Raw genomic sequence first — 16971 nt, forward strand, 5'->3', positions numbered from 1 at the left:
CAGTGAGAGGCCCGCGCACCAAAAAAAAAAAAAAAAAAAAAAAGAGTGTATTAGGAATGGAGACCTTGGACTTAAAACACAAGGTTCTGCATCTCTCACTCATTCCTGATCCAAATGCTAAGTATCTAAGTTACATCACCCTCTTTCATTGCATCATGTATATGAAAGCCTAAATTTATCTTAAGGAAATAATGATGGATAGATGTATAGTAAAGATGTTCACTGAAGGACTGTTAAATAAATGTTAGCTATTAATTTTTATAAAGCATTCCAACAACAGTATTGGACAGCCATTAAAATGAGAGGTTGGCAAACTTTTTCCGTAAAAAAACAGATGGTAAATATTTGAGGTTTTGCAGACTATACAGTAGAGACTCATCCTCCTCACAACTACTCAATTCTGATATTGTAGTGGCAAAAGCAGCCACAGATAATATATAAACAAATGGGTATGGCTGTATTACAATAAAACTTTATTTACAAAAATAGGCTATAAGCCTATTTGCCAATCTGTTAGAGAAAATTTCATGACATAACAAATGTACATTATTTTAAATATGAAAAGGTTATAAAACCAAGTACACCAAGAGCCAATTTTTATAAATAAATATACACAAAGCATACACATACAAACACAGAAGAAAGAACAGAGTGATACACACCAAACTGATAATAGTGTTTTATCATTAGCTGGTAGGAGTATAGGTAATTCTTACTCTCTTCTTTATGTTTTTCTATCTTTCCACATATTCTTCAACAAACATGAACTATTTTGTCATCAGATCTTCTTTTTTTAACTTAAAAGATCAGAGGAGGGGACAAAAAGATCCTGAAAGCTCTAGATATTTTAAGTGAAAAAAATAATAAGAGTATAGAAGGGAGGGCAGGAAAGATTCCATATTATATACATGAATGCATGTGCAAAGAATACCTCTGAAAGGATTATATAAGAAACTCCTAACATGGCTGCCTCTGAGAGGGAGCCTAGGAGACTGAGGATGACAGGTGTGAGGGAGTCTTACTATGCCATCTTTTGTCTTCAGTTTTTTGTACTATGTGCATTAATTTTTTTAATGTAATAAAATTAACATGTTATTTTAAAAGTAAGAAAGGAGAAGCTGACTCCCCATCTCTTGGTCAGTGACTCACACAAAAGCAGAAGTGGCACTGGGGCTCATCTGGACTGGCAAGACATCAGCATAGGTCTCATCCATAGAGAGCAGAACATTGGCAGCTTTCTGGCCTGACTCGGCAACAGCAAGCAGCCGAGGAAGGTCCCTGTAGGCATCTGGACCAGCCAAAATATCCACCGTTTTCTCTCTGTTGAGGATCTCCTCCTTCAATCTCTCAGCCATGCAGCCTGGGAGGGAAAAGAAATAAGCTAAGACCTGTTCCCAAATTCATCTCGTCTCACTTCTTTTTAGTACACATTCTCTCCAGCTGGATGAGAGACCAGGTCACAGAAACTTCTCTAAGAGTTTAGCAGCATCCCTCAAATTTGCCCAACACTTCTATACCTCTGGAACCTGCATATTCCTATATAAGAAAACCACAGGAAAAGAGCTCTATAGCAATTCAATTAAATGCCTGGAAAAAATGAAACCACCATCCAAAAACCTTTCTAGACATGAACCACCTCTTTTTTCAATTGAAAATTACTTGGTGCTACAAATAAAAACTATTTTGTGTCAGGAACTTGATTTATTAAAATAAAACTTATTTATATACATCTGCACTTACACACTTTATCCCTCTTGTTGCCCATAATACTTATTAAAACCTATAAGAAATGAGTTATCCATCTACGCTGGTATCTTCCATAATCAAGAATACCACTATTAGTAAAACTATACAATTTAAAAACCCATTATTAAAAAAAAAACCTTTAAAAACACTGGTTTAAGAACTATTCTTGGCTGTACAACCGTGTATAGCAGCATCATTCACAATAGCCAAAAAGTGGAAGCAATCTGAGCGTCCATAAACAGATGTGATATATACATACAATGGAATATTATTCAGCCTTAAAAAGGAAGGAAAGTCTGACACAAGCTACAGCCTGGATGAACCTTGAGGGTATTATGCTAAGTGAAAAAAGCCAGTCACCAAAATGTTGTATGATTCCATTTATACGAAGTACCCAGAGCAGTAAAATTCACAGAGGCAGAGAGTAGAATGGTGGTTGCCAGGGACTGAAGTGAGGGAGGAATGGGGAGTCATTACTTAATTGGTGTGGAGTTTCAGTTTGGGAAGATGAAAAAGATCCTGAAATGGACGGAGGTGATGGCTGCACAACAATGTGAATGTACTTAATACCACTGGACTGTTCATCTAAAAGGGTCCGAACGGTAAACTTTATGTTACATATACTTTACCACAATTAAAAAAAAAAAACTATTTGGGGGATTTCTGACATTCCTAACAGATATATACCCAGGGGCTTCTATAATGAAGGAACTGGAATGGAACAAAATATTCTAGCTAATCTTTCCATCCTCCTGCATCACTTAGTACATTAATCTGTGTAATAAAGGATATGCTCCAACCTGTGTTTCGACCCATCATCACCAAGAATTAATTTAACTATTCCACAATGGACACAGTCTATTTTAAGGTTAAGTACATTGACTAAATTCTGGGACCATGAGGGTACAGAATATTTATTTTTGAAATATTCCTCCCAGCTATCTATACCAGAGCTGTCCAATAGAACTTTCTAAGACAATGGTAATGTGCTGTATCTACACTGTTCAAACTGGTAGCACTAGTCAAGTGTGGCTACTGAGCAGTCGATATGTGGCTAGTGAGACTGAAGAAGTGAATTTTTAATATTATTTAAGTGTAATTAAATTTAAATGACCACATGTGACTAGTGGCTATTATACTGGTCAGTGAATAATTAGATCTTCACTTGGGCATGCTTCAGGAGTCAAGATAAAAGGTGCCTACGTGGTAAATTCAAGCGGCCCCTTCAGACTCCAAACTCTCTCCTGTCCACTACTCTGCGCCACCATGAGCCCCATCAGCCTAGTGAGGACAGATCACTTTCTGAGTACAGTACCTATTACTTTAAGGCACTAAGAAAAGCCCTCTTATGAGCTTTATCTCATTTAATCCTACAGCCTCTGACATTAAGTATAAGAGTTGAACGGCATGTATAAGATTGTATAAGATTTCTTCACCACTGGGAATCCAGCCTCTAAGGGAAATCCTAGCATATAAAGCTACATGGAGCCCAAGTCTCACAAAACTCACAAAATCTGCAAATTACCAGATACCTAGAATCCCAATCCTCAGAGGCACTTGGGAGCGGAGCCGTTTTGACTTCAAGGATTTGAGCTGATGTAAACGATTCCAGATGGTCTGTTCAGCCTTCTCCCTGCAGAGGTCAAAAAAGGTAGACCTGAACCTGAAAATAAACTACAAAGCAATCTAAAAGAGCAAGAAAATGGGAAGAATGGGAATTCCCTGGCAGTATAGTGGTTAGGACTCCACGCTTTCACTGCAAAGACACAGGTTCAATCCCTGGTTGGGGAACTAAGATCCTGAAAGCCATGCGGTGTGGCCAAAACTATTCCTAGAATGATGCCCTCCCTGAACATCTCCAAATCCTGACAAGCCTTTAAGCCAAAATCAAAAACAATCTACTCCACAAAGCCCTCCCCAACTCTCCTCTGTTGGAGAGTTTGTTCTCCTGTCACTTTAACTATTCTATTCCCTGTACTCAGCAATTTCTTTTTACTGTTTGATTTTTTTACCTAGTGCTTTCTGCCAGATGTTAGAGCTATTTGTGTATGTGTCTTAGTTCCCATATCAGACCAGACTCCTTAAAGTCAGGCTCCATGGAGGAAGGGTTCATTTCGGAATCTCTCAAAGAACCTAGTCCAATGTCTTGCAGCCAAGACCCTCAGGACAAAAATGCTGGATTAATTAATTGACAGTATAGCCAGCTGAGGAAACATAACACCAACATGCCTTGTACACAGAGACAAAGTCATGAACAGGGTATGTTCACTTCTGATGGATGCCACCCATCTCTGTTCAGAAGAACTCTGTCCCTGACCACGGACGGTACCTAGCCCTTATGATGTGAGGTACATCACGAACATGTGCCATTGGCTGCAAGAAAAACCCAAGGAAAAGCTGGGCAACTCAGCACACTCTCAGTTTCCTCATCAATAAAATGAGTTTGATAACAGCACCTACCTCATAGGGTTGTTGTGAGAATTAGTTAGTGCACGTATAGTACTCAGTACAAGACCTGACATGCTACCATTACTATCTCCACTGGTGTAAAACTGCAAATCCACTGGCTCATCTCCATAGGTAGGGCCAGCCTGGCACCGTTGGCTCTGGCATTATTATATAAGATATATTCACTCTCTAGGTAAAGAACAAATTCCCACCTGATAGAACATGTGACAAGGAGGACCACATCAGCCTGGGTGGAGAGCAAGGAAAAAAAAGAAAATTATGATCTTTGAAATTAACCTTTTAGAATCACTGCCCACAGCCCTTTTTTTTTTTTCAGATTGTGGTGAAACACACATAACAGAAAATTTACCATTTTAACCATTTTTAAGTGTACAGTTCAGTAGCATTATGTACATTCACACTGCTGTGCAGCTATCACCACCATCAACCTCCACAACTACTTCAACTTCCCCAACTAAAACCTGTACCCATTAATTGTGGCCTCTCCCGTCACGGAGCACAGGCTCCGGACGCGCAGGCCCAGCCGCTCCGCGGCATGTGGGATCTTCCTGGACCGGGGCACGAACCCATGTCCCCTGCATTGGCAGGCGGACTCTCAACCACTGCGCCACCAGGGAAGCCCATCACAGCCCATTTTTAACCTAGTTCTTTGCCTGAAGATGAGCACTACCTTAAAAGTTTCAAAAATAACTGCAACAAAAGTACAGCTCAGTCCCACACTGCACTTTCCTCAAGGGAACTCACTCCCACTAGGCCACAGCCTGCTCATGAAACTCCACCCAAGAACTGGCACACATGCAGAATCTCGCCCAGGAAACAAGGGGAAGCAGGAAATGTGTGTACCTCCTGAAGGTTACTGGTCCGGAGGTAGCCACTCTTCTGTAAGATGGACCAGGCTATCTCTGTGTCATTCACATTCATCTGGCAGCCATAGGTCTCAAGGTAGACTGCAATGAGAGGGCAATTCCACTGTAGGCAGATGAAAAGGGACCGCATGTCTCAAAAGGGCGCCTCCCCAAATGCCCCAGAAACACCTGAGGCAACTGGTTAGCCGCTAAGTCCCCTGTTGCCTCAATTCTAAGGCATCATTAATTGCCAGATGTACCCCCAAATTAATGACAGCCTTTCAGAACAAAAGAAATACTACATTATATACACACACCAATTACAAGCCGTATCATTTTAAAATGGAGAAAACATGCACCTGAGAATCAGGAAATATGGTTATAAAAACAATTAGAAAGGGGAGAACTAGTTGACAATAATTATCAACCTGGGGGAAATAAATTTAAATCCATGTTAGAGCTTCCCTGGTGGCGCAGTGGTTAAGAATCCGCCTGCCAATGCAGGGGACATGGGTTCGAGCCCTGGTCCGGGAAGATCCTATATGCTGCGGAGCAACTAAGCCCGTGAGCCACAACTACTGAGCCTGTGCTCTAGAGCCCACGAGCCACAACTACTGAGCCTATGCCCTAGAGCTTGCAAGCCACAACTACTGAAGCCCGTGTGCCTAGAGCCCGTGCTCCGCAACAAGAGGAGCCACTGTAATGAGAAGCCCATGCATAGCAACGAAGACCCAATGCAGCCAAAAGTAATAAATAAACAAAACAAATAAATTTATTTTTTAAAAAATCCATATGTTACACTCCTCCTTCTCAAAATGAGGTTCTCCAGACTCTGGAGGGAGCAGCCGTGGCCAGAGGGTACATAAAGCCACAAAATAAAAATGAGGCAACTTCCTACAGTAACTTCAAACGTCTTAAGTGAAAGCAAGCATGGCTAACATGACATAAAACACATTTGCACCAAGTTACAAGAACCTCAATTTCACACCGTAGTAAGACCCTTCAAACTAAATTCCTATTTCAACCCCTGTGTCCACCAACGCACTTTAATCTACAAACCCAAATAAATTCTAAATGGAGTTAGAAGTTGAAGGATAATCACATGAAAACCAATAGAAAAGATCAGTAATTTTTAAAAAAAAGAAACAATCAGGATTTTTTTTTAAACCTTCCTTGGCTCACTTCCCTTGTATAAAAAAAGAAAACACCAAACTTATGTCAGGGAGACACTGAAGGGAACAACAAATGTTAAAGGACTACAAAATACTGAGCAGGAGTCACAAGGTATACAGACTCCTTGATTTACCAATTCAACTCCTAGAAATTTATTCCAGAATAAAATTTTTAAAGAAGCTATCTATATATGCATGTATCTGTATACATATATATGAGGCACTTATTATAGTGTTATTTATAATATAAAAATTTTTGAGACAACCTAATGTCCCAACAATTGGAAAACATCATGGTACAGCATGTGATATTTTGCACCAATGTTTTTAAATTTAATTATTAAGACTAGTATTTGAAAAAAAAAAAAAAAAAGACTAGTATTTGGAAGAATATTAAATGAAAATAGCACATTACAAATAATTTGCACCATATGACTGCAACCAAATCATTAAGAATTATAAAGGGAAATTTTTTTTTTTGAAACAGTGCAAAAGGGGAGAGATCTGGTTGTCTCTTAATGTCTCTTCAACCTTTTTTTTTTTGGCTGTATTGGGTCTTCATTGCTGTGTGCGGGCTTCCTCTAGTTGCGGTGAGCGGGGGCTACTCTTCGTTGTGGTCTGCAGGCTTCTCATTGTCGTGGCTTCTCTTGCTGCGGAGCACGGGCTCTAGGCACGCAGGCTTCAGTAGCTGTGGCATGCAGGCTCAGTAGTTGTGGCTCATGGGCTCTAGAGCGCAGGCTCAGTAGTAGTGGCGCATGGGCTTAGTTGCTCCACGGCATGTGGGATCTTCCCAGGCCAGGGCTCAAACCCGTGTCCCTTGCATTGGCAGGTGGATACTTAACCACTGTGCCACCAGGGAAGCCCTCAAACGTTTTCTTTAAGGCATTTTTACTGAGTGCATTATGTTTCTCAGAAAACCTCTGCCTAAGCATACTGATTTTCTACAGCACCAATTATGAAACCTACCTTATAACTTAGGATGATCTAAAAATCAGAATAGAGATCATAAGGGTTTCCAAAGGTAACTAAAAAGAGGACTACCCAGGACTTCTACCCACAAGTTGCGTGTACCAAAACTATAAGTTCCTTTATATTATTGTTACTTGGTAGAGTCTGACAATTCCATAACTTAGCAGCCTTCCCACTCTGTTAACCCTCCAAAGCCACGTCTGTAATAAAAGACCTGTTAAGAATCAGACTATCGGACGTCCCTGGTGGCACCGTGGTTAAGAATCTGCCTGCCAACCCAGGGGACATGGGTTCGAGCTCTGGTCCAGGAAGATCCCACGTGCCATGGAGAAACTAAGCCCATGCGTCACAACTACTGAAGCCTGCGTGCCCTGGAGCCCTCACGATGCAACTACTGAGCCCACGCACCACAACTACTGAAGCCCGCGTGCTGCAACTACTGAAGTCCACATGCCTAGAGCCCGTGCTTTGCAACTAAGAGAAGCCGCTGCAATCAGAAGCCCGCACCCCGCAGTCAAGAGTAGCCCAGAAAGCCCGCGTGCAGAAATGAATACCCAACGTAGCCAAAAAAATAAAGAAAGAAAGAATCAGACTACAGATACTGGAAAGGAGTAAAGCAGGAAGTCCAAAGAGAAGTAAAGTAAAACCAACCTTTTCTCTGTCTTCCTAAAAGATCATCCACTGTGAGATATGGGGGTGGGTCCTCCACATCTGGAGTAGACGGTTTCTCTTGAGGAACTGAAGCACTTCTTATAAAATGCTGAAAAGTCGGTCCAGTGGCCAGCCTGGAGCTGAAATCCTTCCAAACTCCATCCTCCTGCCGCCTCTCTGGACTGGGACCTGCAGAGCTGCGGACACCACTGTGTGCCCTGCAGGTCCTAAGCAGCAGCCAGGACACAGAGGTCAAGGGCCCCCACCTCAGACATCTCTGTGCTTGGAGGACACACTGTAAAGGATGCATGGCACTAAAACAGCCCAAAGACTGCAAGAGAATGACAGACATCACCAACATTTATTGAACACTATATACAGGGCACTGCTCTAAGCACTTCCAAGTGTATTAATACATTTAATCCTCACAAAAACCCAAGAAGGTACTCTTAATAATATTGTCCCCTTAATAATATTTTACAGGTGAAAAAAACTGAGGCAACTTGCCGAATATCACACAAAGAAGTGCCAGAGATGAGACGCAAATCCAGGTAGTCTGTTTTCAAAACAAAGGGGTGGTAGAGATGAAATGAGAAGCCCTGACAAAATAACAAAGTAGCACCTTGTGCCAGGAACAGTTCCAAGGGCTTTAAGTGTATCAGCTCTTTAAACCTTCACAGCATCCTGGGTAACATAGGCAACAGACACTATTATTATCCCCATTCAGAAAGGAGGAAATAGACAGAAAGGCTGAGGGACTTACCTAAGCTCCCACAGCCAGTAAGCAGCAGAGTCGGGATTCAAATAAAGGTCTCTATTACAACAAAGCCTGTGTCCCTAGCCACCTTGCTACACCGCCTCCCCACACTGTGAAAACCATTTACTGAGGGCATCTTCTTTGGGGTTCCTTCAAAAGTAAAGTATCTAACATGGGGGCACCATATGCCTGATCGGTGACTACTTTCGACCTCCAAGAGTCTCAGATTACTGCCCTTCAAACTTCCCACCCAGACTCTCTCACATATGGCTGGGGGAGAGAGATGGAAAATGGCACAACCTTTACAGAGAGCAATTTGCCACCTTCCATCAAAATTACAAACACACAAACCCTAGATAACTAATAAGAACCTACTGTATAGCACAGGGAACTCTACTCAGTACTCTGTAATGACCTACATGGGAAAAGAACCTAAAAAAGAGTGAATATATGTATACGTATAACTGATTCACTTTGCTGTACAGCAGAAACTAACACAATACTGTAAGTCAACTATACTCCAATAAAAATTAATTTAAAAAAACACACACACACAAAAACCCTTTGACCAAGCAGTTCCATTCCTAGGTATTTATCCTACAGATAGACTCATGTGCAAAATAACCTATGCATAAGGATATTTGATGCAGCAGTGTTTCTAATAGCAAAGAAACGGGAAAGATCTAAACGTCACCCATACGGGACTAGTTAAATAAGTCACATTACATCCATACAATGGAATAAGATCCAACCGTTAGAAAGTGAGGTTGAAGCTATACATGACAAAAAAGCAAAGAAGCAAAGTGCTATACTAGATATAGCGGGCCATCCACAAATCTGTGCAGGAAAGAAGACATGAATATTCAGGTACATATTTGTAAATGCACACAATATCTCTAGAATGCATAAGAAACAGTGGGTGCCTCCCAGGAAGGAACCTAGGTGATTCAAAGTACAAAAGGCGGAGACTTACTTTCCACCACATATTCTTAATGGACCCCACACCTCCAGCCTGACTACCTCACTCCAGCCATACCAGACATCTTTGTACTGATCTTCACTAGCTTCTAGGCTTTTACACATGCTGTTTTCTAGGGCTGGTGTATCTTTGCTCAACTGATGTGGCCAACTCCTACACTACTTTTAGGTCTCTGCTTCCTCCTGGAAGCCTTTCCTGGCCACCACCGCCAAAGTCTAGGGGTCCTCCCCTAGGTTCCCAAAGCCTCCTTATAACTATCACAAGACTCATCACACTTTGCTGTTAATTACTGCTTATCCCTTGTAAGCCAGAGGTCTCTGAAAGCAGGGAACAAATCTCATTCATTTCTATATTCTTAGTATCTCCCATTCTAGTAACATGGCAGGTGCTATACATATAAAATGAGCAGATGTGGCCTGTTACTTCTCCAACGCGATCACCTGCTGTACATGCCACCAGCACTTTAGGCAGGAGCAATGCCAACCTACTTTCAAGTGACAGAGAACAGCAGACTTTTAGTGTGAACTTTAAAGTCACCCGTTTCTGCCCCTTACTTGTTATGTGACCTCAGGAAAGTCAAATTCCTACCTCTGAGCCACCAATTCCACATCTGTAAAATAAGGATAAAAATAATACCCACCTCTCAGAGGTGTTGCGAGAATTAAAGATGTTAAAACCTAACTTGGCATACAGTAAGTCTTCAGTAACTGCACAATTGCAGCCCACACCTCCTTTGATGGTGGGTATAGAGCATCGTGGTTAAGACGCGAGAGACAGAGTCTGACCCAACTGCTGCCTCGCCAGGTAACTTTGGGCACGTGGAAGCGTCTTAAGTTCTGGGAGCTTCCATTTCCTCATGTGTAAAATGGGAATAATAGTACCTATTACAGCACCTATCTCCATGTCTGCTGTGAGGATCAAATGTGACAATACGAGAAAAATGCTTGCATAGCACAATGTAGGGGGCCTCGGTGGGGGCCCACATTAATTAGTCGACAATTACGATGAGACAATAGCCTCATCTCAACATAAACAATAAAGCATCCCACTTCATTGGCGATTACAATGTGTCAGGCGTGGTGCTAAGCGCTTTTCATGGATTACCGTATTTAATCCTCACAGCAACTGTGAGGCAGGTTCTACTATCATCCTCACTTCACAGGTGATAAAGCTAAGGCTCGGAGGAAAGAGGGCTGACTTGTCCAAGGTCGTAAACGAGTAGGAAGCGGGGCTGGAGTGCGAACCCCGACAGCCTAACTCCAGGGTCCGCGCTGTAACCACCGCGCCAACCTCCCCTTGAACACCGCGCATTCCCGGGTCACCGCCGCCCCTCCAGTCCCAGACGTGGGGTGTGGCCGAGGGCGCAAGCGACCTCCGCCGGCGCTCCGTTCACCTACCGCTGCCCGAAAGCCTGGCGTCCAGCCGCGGAAGCTCCTCTCAGTAGGGAAGCTCCCGGCTCGGCTGTCTGCGGCTGCGCACGCACACGCGCAACTTCCGTTCCGCCTCCAATTTCCGTCCGGGGCGCTCCGTCCGGCGGAAGTGCGTCTTCTCTACTGTCCGGGTGGGTCCAAGCTCCTGGCTTTGAAAACCCTCCACTGGTGAGCTGAACCAAGCGGTAACCCCTAGCCGGCAGGTGGCAACTGAGCGCTTGAAATGTGGCGAGTGCGAGTTAAATGTGTTCTAAATGTAAAATACACACCGGATGTCGAAGAAAGAATGCTAGCTATCTCCTCGATAATTTTTATATTGACTACGTGCTGAGATAATATTTGGGATTTATTGGTTTAAATGAGTATATTATTTAAGTTAGTTTCATCTGTTTCTTTTTACTTTTTTCATGTGGCTACTGGGAAAATTTTAATTATTTACGTGGCTCGCTTTCTATTTCTATTGGACAGTGCTGCGTTATAGGTTAAAGATTTCCCAATTCACGTTTCCAGCATAGAACCCCCCTCCCAACCCCTGGAGTCACAGACACATAGTTCCACTGTCTATGGGGCACCTCCCCTTGGGTACCTATCGACCGTCTGTAACTCAATACAGAACTCTTCATTTCTTCGTACACATCCTAACCCAAAACCTGTGTCTGCCCAGTCTTGCCCATCTCAGTAAATGACCCAAGCATCCTCCCAGTTGCACTAGGAGAAACTGAGTCATTTTTTGTTTCCTCTCCCTCAATCTCCACACTCAGTCTATCAGCAAAGTTTTGTCAGCTCTAACTTCAAAATGTCTTAAATCTATCCACTTCCCATTCTCCCGTTCTTCTTCTGCTGCAACTCTAGCCCAGGCCACCATCATCTCATCAGAAAGGACAGCAATAGCCTGCTAACTGGCCTCCTTGCTTTTGCCCTTAACCTAGTCTCCTACCAACTAACTATTTCCCACACAGAGCCTAAGAGAGTTTGTTTTCTTAACTCAGATCATGGGAATTCCCTGGCGGTCCAGTGGTTAGGACTCCGCACTTTCACTGAGGTGGGCCCGGATTCAATCTCCATCCTTGGTTGGGGAACTAGGATCCTGAAAGCTGTGCAGTGCAGCAGGAAGAAAGCAAAACAAAACAAACAAACAAAAAAACAAGACAACTCAGATCACATCATTCCTCTGCTGAAAACTCCCAGTGGCTTGCCATTGCCTTTGCAATAAAATCCAGATTTCCTACTGTGTCCTAGGACCTGCATGATCTGGCTACTGCTTACTTTTTACTTCTCCAACCTACTTATTTATTTCTTACTATTTACTTCTCCTAGCATGTTCTAATTAACTATATTTCAACTACACAATTTTATTTTGCTCCTTCAATACCCCAAGCACATGTTTATCTCAGAGCCTTTGTACTTTGAACATTCTCTCTGGAATGTTCCCCCAAATTGTTTCAAGGCTGGTGCCTTCTCATCCTTCAGCTCTCCAGAGAGGCCCTCTCTGACTACCCCATGTAAAAGGCTCCCATCACTATCACATCATTTTCTTCTCAGTATTTGTCACTATCCAAAATGATAGCATTTTTTGTTTATTTGCCATTGCCTATTTCCTAGATATTCAGCTCCCTGAGAGGAGCAACACATTCTGTCATGTTCACGGCAATATCCCCAGGACGTAGCACAGAGTCTGATTCATAGGAGGCCTTAATAAATACTTGTTGAATGAACAAATGACTGCTTTATGTATTAGTTTGGGTTCCCCAGAAGCAGACCTTGAAAAAAGGACTTGAGTGCAGGCAGGTGATCACAGGAGACGCTGATAAGGTAACTCAGGGAATGAGACAGGGGAGACAGCCAATAAGGAGGGTGTTATCAAGCCAGGTGGGCATCTGGGTCTTCATTCTGTTGGGGAGCTCTAAGAAACAGTGTAAGACACAGACCTCAGAATTATTTCACCCAAATGGAGAGGAAGCTGGGGTAGTTATATACTACCAGCCATGGTGGAAGTATACTCCTACATGTGTTAATTCCTCAGTGCTTCTACTCTGCCTATGCAGGGAAGGCTGTGGTTTGGGAGAAAGCCCTCTATCAATAAAATGCAGCCACTGACTCCAGCATTCTGAATTACCAAGGCTCTGGGCGGCCTGACAACCCCTGCTACAACTGGCCTCTTCGACACCTCATTAGAACTCTATGAGGTTATTATTGGCCCAAGTTACAGGTGAGAAAACTGAAAATACAAAAAGGTAGTCGAGTGCTGATGCTCACATAACTAGGGTATGGCAGAACTGGGATCCACCCACAGGTCAGTCTGATCCCAAAGTCCTATTCTTAACACTGACTGACTAATTCAAAGTCAGACTGGCTGGTTCACATTAAGGCTCCGATGCTTACCATGATAGCCATGGCCAAGTCAGTCCCCGCTGCTGACTTCCACTTTCTTTGCATATAAAGTGGCTGCTATGTAGAAAATATACTGCACTGAGGGTAGGAGGGTGGGAAGACAAATCAGTAGAGTATTGAGGAGGCTGTGGCAGTTGTCCAGAGATTGTGGAGTCCTGGGCCAGTGCGATGGCTTGGGGCAGTGAGGAAAAAACAAACCCAGATTTCAGGAGTTTGAGACATACCACAATAAATTCCACAGCATCTCTTTACATGACTGCTGGGTGCCAATTGAGTCAAATATACAAAGGCAAACACAGCCCAAGAATTGTATTATGGCTCTTGTTTTTTACTGTGGTTCTCCAGGTAATCTAGAATGTGCTCTGATCTTTTCAGGCAATAATCAGCACCGAAAATACAAAATTTCAGAATTCCTGGAAAACTTTTAGACTCTAGAGACAAGTTCCTGGAAACTCTGAGATCTAAAGACTCCAGTTGGAGAAATATTCAGGTTTCCTGTCAAAGTTTTTACTACAAGGGGAAGATGTTCTGACCTAACTCGGCCGGGGGTGGGGTGCCACCTGTGCCACACAGAGCCCCACCATGGTGGCCGAACCTCCATCACAATAGGAGTTATATTGAGGAGGGAAGCCTCCCACCCACGCTACCAAGGTCAGACAACACCCATTCACTCTCCACAGTGACCCCAAGCATGGACCCTGTCCTTCCTGACACATCAATTCTCTATTTCAGGTCCTACTTATCATTTCAACATGGCCCTTCCCTCTTCAGCCTCGGTATTGTCCTCCTAGAATCACAGGAGAGAGGGATTCTAGAGCTGGAAGGAAGCCATTTTTAGAGCTTCCAATGTGGGAGTCAGGGAGGAGCCGGGATTTCAACCCAGGTCTCTTGGCCTCTTAGAACTGTGCTCTTTCAAATCTGGATCTTCCCCTAGTGGCCCCAGAAGGAGATGTCACCTTCCCCTTTTGTGGCCAGAGCAGGAGGCAGCAAGTCAGATGTCAGAGCTACCCCTTGCCAGTTCTGATTGCCCATGGAATGGGCATGAGGGATGTTCTCTGGTGCGTGTTATGCTGCCCCCACCTATACACACACACACACACACACACACACACACACACACACACACACACACACACCAGCCACTCCCAACATCCCTACTATCCTTTCCCACACACATCAGCCCATGTGAGGGCCAGGGACCATTTCCAACCTCCCAACCCATCACCCACTACATTCCAACAACAAGGGTCCTTTCAGCTGCCATATTGTGGAGTCTCAGACAGCGTTGTGTCTTGGGCAATGAAGGTGATAAAAACAACACCCCCTGCCCCGTCCAGATCTCCAGGAGCTTGGAAGGCTCATGTTCCATCCCACCTTGGGAATCTGTCATCTGGGATGCCATTCCCCCTCCTACCTGACTAACTCCTACTGGTTGCTGACAGTTCTAACAGTTACAGAGCAATTTCTTCTTCCCCTCCTCCTTCCCCACTGATTCAGCCTCAGCCAAATGACTTGTTTTGGCCAACGGAATGAGAGCGGACAAAATGCAGAGGATATAAATGTGCTTGTGCACTTTGCTTGTCTTTGAACTCCAGTGAATTGCCATGAGAACATGCCCTGGGAGCTGATGCCCCTTCATCCTGGGCTCCAGAAGGAAAATCATAGAGTAGGCCTGAGCCCAACCCACAGCCTGGACCAAAGCCACCCAGCCAAGCCCAGCTTCTAATGGTCAAACTGCAGTCAACATGCAGCCCCAGAAGCATGAAAATAAATGCTTGTTGCTGTGGCCACAGAGTCCGGAGTTGTTTTGGTCCACAGCATTATTGCAACAGCAGCTGATTTTTAGCCTGCTCCTTCAGAAGGACATCAGCTTCAGGTCTCCTCCTGAGAGAAACCTGCCCTCACCCCCAGAGCAGGTCAGGTCCCCGCTGTCCTCTCTGGTATTTCCATGAGTCTACCCAATCACACATTTGATTGTGAGAGCTTCTGCTGAATTGCTTTCCCCGTGCAAGGGGGCCTGTCAGTCTTGCTCCCAGCAAATCAGCTCCTGGACCCAAGGATTAGCACAAAGTAGGTGTGCACTATGTATTTCTCAAATGAACAGTGGGGGCTTCCCTGGTGGCGCAATGGTTGAGAGTCCGCCTGCTGATGCAGGGGACACGGGGTCGTGCCCCAGTCCGGGAAGATCCCACATGCCGCAGAGCAGCTGGGCCCATGAGCCATGGCTGCTGAGCCTGCGCGTCCGGAGCCTGTGCTCCGCAACGGGAGAGGCCACAATAGTGAGAGGCCCGCGTACCGCCAAAAAAAAAAAAAAAAAAAAAAAAATGAACAGTGGATTGACGAATGGGTAGGCAGATTGAGGTGGGCAAAGCTGGAATATCTCTGCTTACCTGCATTTCCCCAGGTTTCTAGAACAAGCTCTGGCTCTGGCTTGTTACGTGAATCTATGTGGGCCTCAGTTTCGTGTGGGACCTTGATTAGAACTGCTTAGTCTACTGCAGTAGCTACTAACCACATGTGGCTACTGAGCATGTGATATGCAAGCGGTGTGAATGAGGAACTGAATTTAATTCCATTTTAATGGATTTTAATTTAAAAACGGATAATTCAGTTATTGGAAAACCTTAGTACATTTGGAAATACCTGATTATGGGAATCTAATTTTTTCAACTGGAAACTTTATGAAATCTAAATACCAATCAAAGGTTTCCAGTGAAAATTTGGTATCTGAATAGAGATGTGCTGTAGGTATAAAATACACACCAGATTTCAAAGACAGTATGAGAAAAAGAATGTAAAACATTTCATTAATGAATTTTGATAATATGTGTTGAAGTGGTAACATTTTGGATCTACTGGGTTAAATAAAATGTATTATTAAAATTATTTTCATCTATTTTTTCTTACTTTTAAAAATATGGCTACTAGAAAATTGGTAATTACAAATGTGGCTTGCATTATATTTCTAGTGGATGGTGCAGGGCCAGAAAGTCTCTAAGGTGAACAAGGGCTCTGCAGTCAGAAAAACCTAGTTTGAATCAAGCTCAGACATTTCATAGCTGTGTGACTTCGGGCAAGTCACTCTCCTGTTCTGAGCCCCCGTTTTCTTACCTGTGTAATGGAGACTGCCGTGCCTATCAACATAGATACATGGTGAGGATCCAATGAGGAAATGTATGTACAGTGCCTAGCACATAGCAAGCACTCTCTAAATGTAAGCTATTGTTACTGTCATCACGGTAATTTTTCTGGACAGCGCAAGCAACTGGGGCTCATATGCAGCCAGCTGCATGGTACAGATTCCAAAGAAACATTCCACGAAGCACACTCCAAGCGTCCTCCCTTCTGTAGGAAAGGAGCGAGAGGCTCTCTATGATGGTTTTAAAATAGGTCCACACAAAAAAAAATGTTTAAATAAATACATAAAATAGGTCCACAAATTCTTTGACATTCCTTTCTTCAAGAGGTGGAGCCTAATTCCCCTCCCCTTGAGCGTGGGCTGGGATAAGTGACTCACTTCTAATGAATAGAATAAAGCAAAAGTGACAGTATGTGACATCCA

General features: G+C 43.6%; 1 protein-coding gene across 8 annotated transcripts in view; it reads right to left on the bottom strand.

The window, feature by feature from the left end:
- Nucleotides 1–16971, bottom strand: part of CDK5RAP1 (CDK5RAP1 mitochondrial tRNA methylthiotransferase) — a 102972-nt gene that overhangs the window by 81696 nt on the left and 4305 nt on the right. For 5 of the 8 annotated variants that reach the window (XR_003003002.1, XR_003003001.1, XM_024742924.1 and 2 more), the window contains exons 1-6: nt 10986–11046; nt 7853–8183; nt 5059–5162; nt 4407–4441; nt 3279–3379; nt 1150–1360 (exon numbers count right to left, since the gene is read on the bottom strand). Coding sequence is in view for 5 of the 8 variants with exons in the window: in XM_024742924.1 (XP_024598692.1) it covers nt 1150–1360; nt 3279–3379; nt 4407–4441; nt 5059–5162; nt 7853–8162 (761 nt within the window). In the remaining 3 variants the exon portion in view is untranslated. Of the gene's footprint in view, nt 1–1149; nt 1361–3278; nt 3380–4406; nt 4442–5058; nt 5163–7852; nt 8200–10985; nt 11047–16971 lie in introns of those variants that run through there. The other 3 variants (XR_003003000.1, XM_024742923.1, XM_024742926.1) reach the window with 3 other exon arrangements.

Source organism: Neophocaena asiaeorientalis, unplaced genomic scaffold (assembly GCF_003031525.2).
Source record: "Neophocaena asiaeorientalis asiaeorientalis breed wild unplaced genomic scaffold, Neophocaena_asiaeorientalis_V1.1 scaffold82, whole genome shotgun sequence".
Taxonomy (NCBI): Eukaryota; Metazoa; Chordata; class Mammalia; order Artiodactyla; family Phocoenidae; genus Neophocaena; species Neophocaena asiaeorientalis.